Source organism: Perca fluviatilis, chromosome 5 (genome assembly GCF_010015445.1).
Source record: "Perca fluviatilis chromosome 5, GENO_Pfluv_1.0, whole genome shotgun sequence".
Taxonomy (NCBI): domain Eukaryota; kingdom Metazoa; phylum Chordata; class Actinopteri; order Perciformes; family Percidae; genus Perca; species Perca fluviatilis.
The window spans coordinates 1127068-1140574 of record NC_053116.1 but is presented as its reverse complement, the minus strand read 5'-3'; the positions used below and the strand labels follow the sequence as shown (position 1 = coordinate 1140574).

At 42.0% G+C, this 13507-nt stretch overlaps 1 protein-coding gene across 3 annotated transcripts in view; it reads left to right on the top strand.

Moving 5' to 3' along the window:
* The window catches only part of lama5 (laminin, alpha 5), a 143182-nt gene that overhangs the window by 56372 nt on the left and 73303 nt on the right, over window positions 1-13507 (top strand). For all 3 annotated transcript variants that reach the window (XM_039799640.1, XM_039799639.1, XM_039799638.1), the window contains exons 7-11: window positions 1001-1116; window positions 8872-8990; window positions 10040-10130; window positions 11859-11993; window positions 12489-12548. In XM_039799640.1, coding sequence (XP_039655574.1) covers window positions 1001-1116; window positions 8872-8990; window positions 10040-10130; window positions 11859-11993; window positions 12489-12548 — 521 coding nt within the window. The remainder of the gene's footprint in view (window positions 1-1000; window positions 1117-8871; window positions 8991-10039; window positions 10131-11858; window positions 11994-12488; window positions 12549-13507) is intronic.

Genomic DNA, 13507 nt, shown 5'->3' with positions numbered 1-13507 from the left:
CTGGCAGATCCAGAGTAGCTCTGGGCAGATCCAATAGTTTTAAACTTTAACAGAGTACCCGCCTTCATGAAGTTAACACTTGTCAATGGAGAGTGGCCAGACTCTCTGTACTAATGAAATGGACCAGAGTCTGGTAGGACCCGGCTAATGTACCAGAGTCTGGTGGGACCAGGCTAACACCTGAGTGCAGTTCCCTCTTGATTATAATACCTTACCTCTAATTGACAGTGAACACTGCCCCAAGTGGCCGGAGGTTGAAACCAAACAAACACAAACGTGAACCAAAATGACTCTTCCAATAGGAAGTCAACTGAAACCACAGGAATAACATTTGATCGGTGATTTTCTTTTGATTTGTTTCCTTCCTCTCCGTTGCACCTCTGTCTCCTGTGGCTCCAGCCCTCCTGTTGTTTGTCTTTCTTTGACCGGTTAAGAGGACGAGAGAATGGCGTTAAGAGGGTTGTTCCTCTCTCTCTCTCTGCTGTGTTTTGGCCACACTCGGCAGGCCGCAGGTTTACAGACTAATCCGATTAACAGCCGGGGTGAAGCAGTCAGCCGCTGTCGATGAAGGGGAAAGATTAACTCTTTCATTGTTGGGAGGGGGCTATTTCCACTTTTCTCTTTTCTTTTGACTCTCTGTCACACTCCTCTTTCTTTCTTTTTCTGTCTTTCTCTTTGAAGTGACAGCAGCAGGGTAAGAGGAATGTGAACTTTTGAGAAAAGTTCAAATGATGTTTTACCCAAAGCACAATGGGCAGAGATAGGTACATACTGTGGCATGTTTCAGGTGTGTGTGTGTGTGTGTGTGTGTGTGTGTGTGTGTGTGTGTGTGTGTGTGTGTGTGTGTGTGTGTGTGTGTGTGTGTGTGTGTGTGTGTGTGTGTGTGTGTGTGTGTTTGTGTGTGTGTGTGAAAGCAATCCAAAGGTGATGCCAAAATAACATCATAGAAAACTATAGCTGTTGTTTTCTTTACCTATACTGTTCTTGTTGTTGCTTACAGGTTACAGTGCGACTGTCAGCACAACACCTGTGGCTTGTCTTGTGGCCAGTGTTGCCCTGGATACAACCAGTTACCATGGAAACCGGCCACGACCTACAGCGCCAACGAGTGTGAACGTGAGTAGTACCATAGTCCTGATATACTGTGATACTGACACACATACACACACGCTCAAGCATACGTGGAAGAACTCGTGCTTGGAAAAACACACACACACATACACACACACACACACACACACACAACACACACACACACACACACACACACACAGAGTGTTGAATCACTGATCCCTGCAGAGGAATGTGTTGGTTCAACAGAACGAGTTGGCCTTAATTTAACGAAGCTGAACAGGCACATGGGGTGCAGTGCTGCTCTTAGCTTTCTTGGTAACTTTCACACATCTGTCTCTATAAAATAGCTTCTTTTCTTCTGAATATGAACCTGAATATGATCAACATATTTGGAATATACTCCTTTCCTGCCACATTTGTGCCGTAAGATCCGTGTCCACTTCAGACCGCATTGATGCTGGGGCATAAAGTAATCACAGTTCTGATATAAAAAAAAGCAGCATTTGATCATTTGTCATTTACAGTTGCTAACTGCTAACACACAGAGTCTCTACATGTCACACGGTTTCTGAAACCTCTCAGTCAAAGAGTAAAACTACACACCAAGTCCCCAAAACCATACGCTATTTCTCAGCCTTTCACTCACTTTTCAATTGCATAAAACACTTTTTGATGCCCAATCAGCAGAGACGTGTCTGTAAACTCTGGGTAATAAAAAGGCAGAACACACAGCAGTGTGTTCAACGCACCCCTGTTTCAGTTTACAAAAAACGTGTTGCTACATTTTGTCGGGGCTGAGCGTGGCCAGTGGTCACACCCCCACTCCTCACATGTGCAAACACTAATTGCATAACTGATCATTAACCAACCACTGCTTTAGTATAAGCCCAGGTCAAAGGTCAGATTACCTGTTTTGAACACTGGATGCCAACAATAGACAGAGAGACGGGACAACAATGAGGACAAGCGCTGCATCTCATGTCCCTTAAATTGCTTCCTCGAGTCCTCCACTTGCCTCCCTTCCTCTGCGTCTTAGTCCCTCCCACTGAGGAAGCACGGGAGAGAAGCGAGGAAAATCACAGGAGGAGAGAGGCAACGAGCAAGTGTGTTTTAGAGGGATGAGACGTCCTCGGTGATCCGTCCTCGAGACAGAAATAAGAGCTTGGAGACGGCCTTCACGAAGGAGGTCCAGAACAACTTCCGGTTCAGCAGAGGACCGAGGACTCGAGGAGCTATCAGATAAGAGCCATGGGATGCTGCCAAGTTCAAGGAGGAGGAGTTGGAAGAAGAGGAGAAGGAAGAAGAGGACAAGGGCAAAGAAGAAAAGAAAGGAGAGCCATCTCTGGTGACCCCCCTAATGTTATGGTCTATAAGATTATCTTTCTCCATTTTGTAAGGAACGTTGTGATTTGGAGAATGTGATTATTTTTTTGTTGTTTTATTTCCAGATAACTTTATAATGTAACACTAAAATAATGCTCTCCCTCCTTGTGGACGGTAGATTTGTTGAAAATCATTCGGTATGAATTCTAATGTAAATGTTTATTTGAAGTCATAAACAGAATATTGGCACATGGGCCACCTTGAAGCATTTCCGCTATCAGCTAAAAGCTTTGATCGTGCCTTAAAACAATCTGGGACTGCGTACTGCTGCCGCCTCCCCTTATCAAAACTCGGGTTATATTTACATGCGAGAGCTGTCTGTTATCAATTCTGCAGTTATATTTAACAAGGAACAACATCAGTAACACAATGGCAAACAGGTCATTAAAGGGCAACATGATATGCAACTCCAGAGAAGGGGAAGTTGAGGCGTTTGTAATTACTACTGCAGCTGGAAGTGCGTGTATTGGGCTTATAGACAGGGGTGCACATAACTGGTACGCAGGTACGCGTGCGCGACAAAAATCAGGAATGCGTAATGCCACGTACTTGACCGATCTTCTCGTCTAACCTTACGTGTTGCTTGTCAACTACTGCCAGAGATGTCCAAAAAGCAACAGACGTTAAAGGTCCCATGGCATGAAAATTTCACTTTATGAGGTTTTTTAACATTAATATGAGTTCCATCAGCCTGCCTATGCCCCCCCAGTGGCTAGGAATGGTGATAGGTGTAAACCGAGCCCTGGGTATCCTGCTCTGTCTTTGAGAAAATGAAAGCTCAGATGGACCAATCAGGAATCTTCTCCTTATGAGGTCATAAGGAGCAAGGTTACCTCCACTTTCTCTGCTTTGTCCACCCAGAGAATTTGGCCCCCCCATGAGAGAGAGACATCATGGCTTTCAAACGAGCAAAGTGGCAGTTGGTCAAGGCCACACCCCCACCCTCCACCTTGCCCCCCCTCTCTCCTCCTCAATAGCTACAGACACAGAAATGGCACATCCTAAGGAAAGCTCATTGTGGGACTGGCTCTAGTGGCTGTAATTCTGCACCAAGGCTGAATTTGGGGAAAGAGACTTCAGATACAGTATTAGGGGACCACTAAGGCCTATATAAAAGAGACTTCAGATACAGTATTAGGGGACCACTAAGGCCTATATAAAAGAGACTTCAGATACAGTATTAGGGGACCACTAAGGCCTATATAAAAGAGACTTCAGATACAGTATTAGGGGACCACTAAGGCCTATATAAAAGAGACTTCAGATACAGTATTAGGGGACCACTAAGGTCTATATAAAAGAGACTTCAGATACAGTATTAGGGGACCACTAAGGCCTATATAAAAGAGACTTCAGATACAGTATTAGGGGACCACTAAGGTCTATATAAAAGAGACTTCAGATACAGTATTAAGGGACCACTAAGGTCTATATAAAACAGACTTCAGATACAGTATTAGGGGACCACTAAGGCCTATATAAAAGAGACTTCAGATACAGTATTAGGGGAACACTAAGGCCTATATAAAAGAGACTTCAGATACAGTAAAAAAAAAAAAAAAAAAAAAAAAAAAAAAAAAAAAAAAAAAAAAAAAAAAAAAAAAAAAAAAAAAAAAAAAATAAAAAAAAAAAAAAAAAAAAAAAAAAAAAAAATAAAAAAAAAAAAAAAAATAAAAAAAATAAAAAAAAATAAAATTAAAAAAAAAAATATAAAAAAAATAAAAAAAAATAAAAAAAATATAAGGAAAAAAAAAAAGACTTCCGATACAATTAAGGAACCTTCACGAGAAGACCACTAAGGCCTATATAAAAGAGACTTCAGATACAGTATTAGGGGACCACTAAGGCCTATATAAAAGCATCCAAAGAGCACCATGTCATGGGACCTTTAAGCACCTTCTTTGGCGTTTCGCCACCTACAAAGAAACGCCAACTGGAGCCAGAGCCGAAGAAAAGACTTCCCAACGGAGGGAGCCACAACCAATCCAGATCAGGGCTTACGAAAACACAGAAAGAGTGTAGTTTACATTCTTCTTTCATTTATTTCTCCTTTAGTGATTCACATTAGTTAATTTCATTTCGGAAAAAGTGGCTCCAAGATGTGCAGTGGCTTGAAGCTAACGATGAGCGCTACTGAAATGTGATGCAAGATTTGCCGCTCAAATCCACATCTAGCAGACAACAACAGGTGCGTTTTATAAAGGCTCAAAGAATTTCAACCATCTGTTATTCGACAAACATGAAAAGAACAAGGAGCACACAAATGTGAAATCGATGATATCTATAAGTTATAGATAACACCGATTTCTTTTTTTAACCAGCGTGAGGAACACAAAGCTGCACAAATTAATTTGTCCTGTAAAGTTTATTTTCATCCACAACTAGCCCTTCAATCCCAACGGAGGGAGCCACAACCAATCCAGATCTTACAAAAACACAGAAAGAGTGTAGTTTAAATTCTTCTTTCGTTTATATCTCCTTTAGTGATTCACATTAGTTCATTTGATATTTTGCGCAGAGAATGACCGCCAAGCAACTGTGTTGTTGTTCCTAAACGCAACTCGCAACACAGACGGGGTGGATTTATGAACTAAAGTGTGAAGGTTTTGTCACAAAACAATCGTTGTTACGTAACGTTATCCTCATACTTTTTGTAAGTTGGTATACGGAAACCCCTGACCTTTGCTAGTGGGTGTCACTACCCGATGTGAGTCGAGTGTAGATGTGAGTTGCGCATGCTCAGATTTAAACGGTTTATGGCATAACGTCCGGCTGCAAGCAATTAGCTATCTATGATTGTTTGATTGGTAACGTTAGCTCAAAACACCATTCCAGTGACAGCCTTTGTTGTGTTTGATTGCTAACTTGTAGCCAGCAGTGACTGGACTTCGTTATGTAGGTCCATTTTTATTGTAATGACATTACAGAAGTCTCTCTTTAGCAGGTTCTTGTAGGCTACTTCAGCCTCTAATCTAGAACTGACATCAGGGATCACGCCGTGAAAATGTAATGCCGTACGCTAAATAATAAATTACTGCCATCTAATGTACCTATCTCATTATTCTGTGGCTAACAGCAAAACAGATCTGTGTGAAATCATGTCTAGCCTACCTGTGTGGGGCTGTTGAAGAGCGACGCATGCGCAACTCAAATCTGCACTCGACTCACATCGGGTAGTGACAGTGGCTATACGGCGTATACCCGCGTATCACGTAGACTGCAACACTGGTCTTATTCACAGCAGCTGTGTCAAAGGGAGCTAAAGTTGTTCAATGCTAACAATATTATCTTTTATTTTAGAATTTTTGGTAATATAAAGAGGGGTTCAATTTTAGAACATGGACGGAAACCTCAAGTATGATGTTTCAGATGAAAGGAACTGTTTAGAGCAGAGATCTTCAACAGGGGGGACCAAATTATTGTACATTTTTTTAAAGTTTTTTTTTAACCCAAACCCTAACTCAACAATATATAGCTTAGTATTCTATGCTCAAAAAAGGTATACAAAGGCTTTAGGCCGCCCACAGTTTATTGTAGGCCCAGTTTAATATGCAACTTAATATGTGGTAGGGCAGGGCCAGCGATTGCCTAGGGCGTCAAAAGTGTTGGGGGCGCCGTGTCGTCCTTAGGTCTACTTTTCATTAATAATAGAATTAGAACTACAAGCGAAATAAAACATGTCCATTAAACATGATCATCCTAGGGCGCCCCCTCAGTCACACGTTTACTTGTCAACCTTTCATTACGCGACGTTTCCAGTCTACGGGTCAGACTCAAACACACGGAGCTCTGAAGCAGACCGCTTAGTGTCCTCTCTCGCTGTAGAAATAGAGACGAGCTGCGTGACAGACACGGAGCTGCTGCAGGTTTATAATGGACGCGCTCTGCTGTGGGCATGCTGCGGCAGATGTGTCCCTATTTCTGCGTAGTTTTGTGTTTCTACCTCCAATGTAGAGCAGCGTAGCCTCCAGCCACTTCCCTAACCTGTCTCATTCAGAGACCAGCGTCCAAAACAGGGCTCTGTGTCTGGCAGAAAGTCTGACATCTACTGTATCAACAGAGCAATCACATAATGCACAGCAGACTATGGTGCAGATGGATTATTTTCTGAAATATAGTGACTTTATTCTTGTAATAGCCTATTGTATTATCACTTTATTTTTCTCACAATAGCACAACTCCTCCAAACCTCAGAGAACACAGATGAGATATGCTGTATTTTGAATGTGCACAAAGTTTTGAAAATGAGCAGAAATCTTGCTCAAACACATCTGAAATATTACAGTCCAGTGGTTTATTAATTCATTAAAAGGAATTAATGTATCATTCAGGTGAATAATTTTAATATGCACATTTAAGGTGGTTACTTCCTCAACAAAAGAAGCAAAAGTGGGAAGAGTAAATGATGCCTAGGGTACATGTGTGCTGACTCAGATATAATTAGAAACATCGATCCAAAGGAGAATAAATAGATGAAAGCAATACAGAATGCCTGAGAGCCTTTCTGCAAAATATTCCATTATGTTTTTATATTTGCATTGTAATCTATGTTTCCCTTTAGATAAAGATTTTTCCAGCATAATTGATTCAGAAAAAGGTAAAAAAAAAAAGAAAGAAAAAAGTGGCCTTTGGTTTGACAGACCAGTTATGATTATACCAAATGTTAGTGCCAACTTACATGGAAGCTAGAAACTAAAATCAACATACATTGCTACTCTATCGCTGACACAGTGCTGTGGAGATCTGGCAGTGCGAGACTGGGGGGGCGCAAAACTCAATCTTGCCTAGGGCAACCAAAGGGCTAGAACCGGCCATGTAGTAGGGGGTCCCTGCTCTGTAAAAACCGTTAAAGACCCCTGGTTTAGAGAGAATATAAAATGTGTCTGAGAGCAGAGGGCAGCTCTGAGAGCAGCACTGTGTCTCTGGTCACGAGCTGAGTTATTCTGGTCTGCTTAGTTTATCACTCGACGGACTCACTACTGGATTGTCCTTAAAGCTCCTTTCAGATTAGATTTTTTTTTTGGTTGGTTGGTTGGTTTCAAGAAAGGGGAAAAAAAAGTCAAATGTGCCTTAGGTCTGAGAAAAACACTCGCCGCTATCAGAGCTGGAGGATAAGGAGCGCTGGTTTATTCAGCGGGCACCTCTCAGGCGCTGAGGGTTAGATAAGGTTTCACTGACTCTGTATGAAGAGTAAACCTTGATCTGGACTTCCTGCATGTGTGCATCTTAGGCGTGGACTTGTCTTTCTTTATCTTGGATTAGGTTTAAGGATGTATGTAATCCTCTTTCTGTATGTGTACATGTGCAATGATGAGGGCGAGTTTGGGCTGTTAGACTTTCGGGTAGGGATCGACCGGAAGGAGGAAATCTAAGTAATGACAACAACACTGTTTGCGCGTCCACATGATACAAGCCTTCTGTGATCACAGGAATTCTGTGAGACCAGGTTGTGTTTTCACATGACTCTTTAGATAAACAGATTCTAATAAAAACTACAAAAAGTGTAACATAGGGAAACTAGAAGAGATTGCACCAGTCTTTGATCACTGACTGTAATCACACATGAAATAACCCTTTTATGATTCATAAAATCTCCCCAGCCTTCTCATTTCTACTTCAAACTACAAAGAGCCTTCAAACTGTCTTTTTATCAAATGTCAGGAAATGATTCAGCCCGTGTGGTTGTTGTGTTAATTAGGGATTACTAGATATGATCCTGAGTAGCGTGTGTAATCTCCCACCCTGCTGAATGAACACCTGTCAGACAAAACGGCGTTCAAAACAACTACTGCGTTTGAAGTGGCGTCACAGAGGCTGAGTGATGTCTGAGGAGGTTTCAGATGGAACAGAAACCTTTCCCCGAAGAAGAAATGAAATATTTTTGTGGGGCTGCAATTCTGAATGTTAGTGAATGAAACATGATACCAGGGGAGGGGTTTTCTGTCTGTATTCTAACACTTAGGACAGAGATATTCAACAGGGGGTCCGTGACCCCTAGGGGGTCCTCAGAGTTAGTGCGGGGAAGGTTTAGAACACCAACACAAAGGAAGAGGAAGGGGACGTGACATCCTAAATGGACATTCGAAAAGAGTGACATCCGGCAGAATTTCCAGCAGAACGAGAGCATGCTGGTGAAATGTCGTGCATATAGACTAGTTTTTCATGTGCACATACGCTATGACCATATGTCGAGCCAAGAGTAGAAGAAGCTGTTGAATGTGGAGCGTTCAGAACATTGGGAAATAACTTACTGGCTCTCTAGCTGCATCTCTCGGGCTTTACGAGCGAATTAAGTTTGCTCCTGAACTTAAGTTTGATTGTAATTTTGCAGGTAAAAAGATGCGTGATATTTGAGATATTTCAAACTGCTATGTGTTTGTGTGTTTTATGTTTCCATCTGTTTGTGTGTTCCAGCGTGTAACTGTCACCGCCATTCCTTTGACTGTTACTACGACCCGGAGGTTGATCAGCAGAGAGGCAGCGTGGACGTGCACGGACACCACCGAGGTGGAGGAGTCTGCCTCAACTGTCAGGTAACTAAGGAGGGAGGGGGGTGGTTGGGGGGGTCCGTGAAACAGCCCATTTGTTTGACGTCCTGTTGTGTTCTTAAACCGCCCAAAAAAGTTGACTTTATACTTCACAATGACCATCAGATCACTTATAGATTTCGACGTTTCCGACCGCACTTGTTGTTGCAGGAAACAGCTGTTCCACAAACTCCGGGCCGTTCGGAGCTTGTGTTTGGTGTTTTACCTTTCCTGTGGCAGCAATAGAGGCAGTGATGTTTCCTCTTTCCACTAATGTAGACGTACAAAATCAAAAATACATTTTAAGTGTTAAAAAAAAGAAGAAAGAAATGCATGTCGAGAAACAGAAATAATTGCTATATTTGCAGTAAAAACAATATAGTTGCATAGCAGGACACTGCTAAGTCTATTTTTATTCATATAAAATGTATAACACAGAGGAATATATTAAATACATGTGAATTGTTAACAAAATAATATCGAACACAAATATACAGGTTTGAAGAATGTTAATGACAGAAATAGTCAAAAATGCAACTTCAAAAGGAGTGGTGCAGCTTTGGAGAAGGTTGCTAATCTAATGAACTTTTTCTGTAATGTTTTTAATATTTAGTCGATTAGTCGACTAATCGGTCATTTTTGGTCTTAGTCCACTCATATTTGATGCTTTTTTCATTCTGAATGACTTATTTCCAAGAATGTTATGAGCACATCTCTGGTAAACACAAGATTTGAAGTGATGCTTTTGCATGATATTTTATGGAGAAACTCAGTTTTACAAATCTGTTGATTAAATCAACAAATTGAAAATCATATGAGTGAGAATATATTCAGAGGAGGACAGCCCCAGTTTTTACTTGACCTGACTACAAAGACTTTTTGAAACGTGAGTTCCCTGTGCTTGATTTTTGGTTCCTTTTCATTTGGTCTCCTTTTTGTGTTCTCTTCATGCTACTGGCATGTTTTGGCCAGGTCTTCCTTGTAATCCCAACGGGACTCTGCTGGTTAAACAGATAAAACCCACTCATGCTCTAATGCAAAGTGTTCCCTTTCAGCACCACACCACTGGAGCCAACTGTGAGCGCTGCATCCCCACCTACTACAGGTCACCTGACCACGCCATCGACTCCTCATTGGCCTGCTCACGTGAGTAGGCCCTTACAATTATTACATAATTGTCTAATTGTCTTTTCTTTTTTTACGTAATCACTGTAAATCAGTCTTAATCAGTCTTAATTCCGGGGCAAAATGAATCAATGGGTTAATAGCATATGTGTACCAAGACGACCGTTCTCTGGGATATGTTTTCATGCTAATCCAATGTGCTTGAAACAAGCTAGCGCAAACCGCTGATTAGCTGCTAATGCTAGCTTTCGGGGCAGAAGGCAAATCTCTATTTCTACACCACTAACAAGGCTCAAAATAGCACCACACTTCAACGGTAGCATAATGATAGCCTCGTGAGACCGTCCTGATCTCGCGAGCTCCAGTTTTCCACTCGCAGATCAGTCTGGCATCTTGAGATAGAGAAAATTTGGAGCCGTTAGCCAAACGACCGGGCCAATCAGCGTTGGTTTTGAGGTGGGTTAAGTGGTGATAGACAGATGGTTTATCCAATCAGCTAACCAGTATTTTCAGACAGCGGTAGCCCTAATTCTGTTAGCCACTCGCTAATGCTTTTTTTCTCTTGGATCCTTCTTTTGGAATATGGTCCAGGAACCTGAAATGGGGCCTTTTATTCCTAAATTCTCGTTACACAAACGGCAAATATCCTTTACCGACATGTTGCTTGCTTGCAGGAGCTAACGAGCTATGCTTTGCCTGCAGCAGCAGGGGCGGGCTTGTGGTTGTATTTTCATACGCTTCGTTGATCTGATTGGTTGATTTGGCACGTCTATCACCAATATAGGTGATAGACAGATGGTTCATCCAATCAGCTAACCAGTATTTTCGCCCCTTCCCAAAAGTTCTCCAATGGAAAGTTCCCAGATGGATATGCCGAGCAAATGCGAAGCAATCCATCTGGTGGAGTCAGGTTAGCATAATGAGGGTCCCTACATGTAAACCCAAGCATTGAGAACTTTGTAAGTGTACAGACAGTTTATTAAAAAGATAGATTATAAAGACAGTAGTGTTCATGTTTACATTCGGGCGCCATCTTGGGAAAGCAGTCATGAGCAGTCAAATCTATCTTTTTAATAAACTGTCTGTACACTTACAAAGTTCTCAATGCTTGTAGAAATAGAGATTTACCCTCTGCCCCGCAAGCTAGCGTTATAAGATATCACCCGTTTGCGCTAGCTTGTTTCAAGCTAGAGACACATTCGATTAGCATGAAAACATATCCCAGAGAACCGTCGACTCGGTACATGTGTTATTAACCCCAGGTTCATTTTGCACCGGAATTGTCCTTTAAGGCATACGACTGTTGACGTTAATTGTTGATTTTGTTTAGATATGCCACATTGTAATTATATATTATAAGTGATTATTGGTCGGGCTGTTGAGCTAAAGCTATGCTAGTTGTTGCTACTGGAGCCTAAACACGTGCATAGCAACACATATGACAAGGTGGGGATACAGTTAGAAAAAATTTCTTTATAACAATAAAGAGGCGTTGTTTGCTTCACAGGCTATGTATTTGTGTTATTATATTATGTGGGTCACATGACAGGGATATATAACCAAAATATGTCTCCTGGGATTCATTCAAAACTTTAATTGTACAGCAACATTTGGAATTGTTACAGCTCTACATGTGAGTGACAGCTGTCCGCCAAATAACATCATCTAATGGACATAAAGCATTCAAATGCAAATATGATATATATATATATCCATGATCACACGTATGTTTCATCCTGGTCTCTGCAGGCTGCGACTGTCAGTCGGAGTTTACGGACGGTACCTGTGAGGATCTGACCGGCCGTTGTTTCTGCAAGCCAAACTACGCCGGAGAGGACTGCAGATCCTGCGCCAGCGGCTTCGAGAACTTCCCCGACTGTTACCGTGAGTCACAGAGACACACACACACCTCATACACACACTGTCTGAGGAAATAACCCAGGACCAAGGGATCTCCATCCATTCCTGCATTCAATCCTTTTTGGACCCAGCATTCTTTCATTTAGTGCCACGTGTGATCGGGAATACGAGGAACCTGGGTATCGAAGGAAGTGGGAAGAAAAAGGATGGATTTTTCCATTGGTGTCACCTAAGGGTACTGGTATCGGCATTTTTTTTCAACGATACCCAGCCCTACCAAAAGAAGACATATATATATATATATATATATATATATATATATATATAAGATATATACGATTTAAATAAAAAAATGCATAGAAAAAGTTTGAATTATTGAATTATTTCCCTGGTTTCTAATCTCCTTCTCTCTCCTCCCTCTCTCTGCATCCCCTCCCCCTCCTCTCTCCCTCTCTTTCTCCCTTTCTCTCTTTTCCTCTCTCTCCCCCCCCCCTCTCTGTCTCTCTCTCCGTCCATCAGCCACCCCCACCTATCCCTCCAACAACAACGGCGAAGCTAAACCGGCAGGAGAGATCATCAGTAAGACTCTAAATTCTAAATCTTTCTTTTCTGCTCTAGTGTCCTAGAATGACTACTATTTATTAACGAGTATTAGTGGTAAATAAACAGGGTGTCTGCAGCTCCTTCAAATGTCTTTGGACATACAGTACCTGGGCCTAATACTGTCTGTTTACTTCATACTTGCACTTACCTGTTGGCACAATGTAGATTAACCTCACTCTAATAACCATATTCCCATATACTGTAAGGACATATGCAGGACCTTTACACTTACCTGCAATGCTTGAAAAAGAAAAAAGATGATTAAAAAAGCTTTTTAAAAGCATGAAATGTTGAGGTGTCTGATACCTGCAGAGACCCTGACCAACCAGGAAGCAGAACCGTTGCGTGGGTTGGGCCTCGCGCCTCTGGGGGCCCTCGCAGCTCGCGCCTGCCTGGTTTGAAATCATGCAGTTTACGAGAGCATGATCGATTTAGCAAACGCTGGACTACAAAGACTTTATTGCTGAGTTTGTGGGCAAGAAGTGACTTTCACTTGATCCAGCGTGGTAAATGGGACGCTATATAAAGATATAGATAGAATATAAAGTGACATGCCGCTGAGCTGCCATGCCGCAGGTCAGACGGCCTGTCATTCTGACTGCTAACTAGTCCGTTATCTCTCTTAACAACCAAATACAAATACAACTATCTCTGTGGCACAGGAGAACATGCACGCACGCACACACATACAGCCACACACACACACACACACACACACACACACACACACACACACACACACACACGCACACACAGACACACACACAGACTTGTGTGCTTTGCCATGTTCTCCTCTCAGCTGCTCAGCTGTTGATGTTTTGGCTGTGAGTCAGATGTCATAGATGCATGTCAGTGTGCTCTGCTCCTATCAGCCTGCTGTGTAAATACAATTCCTTCTCTCATCATAGAGAGTCACTTTGACGCAATCTCTGCTG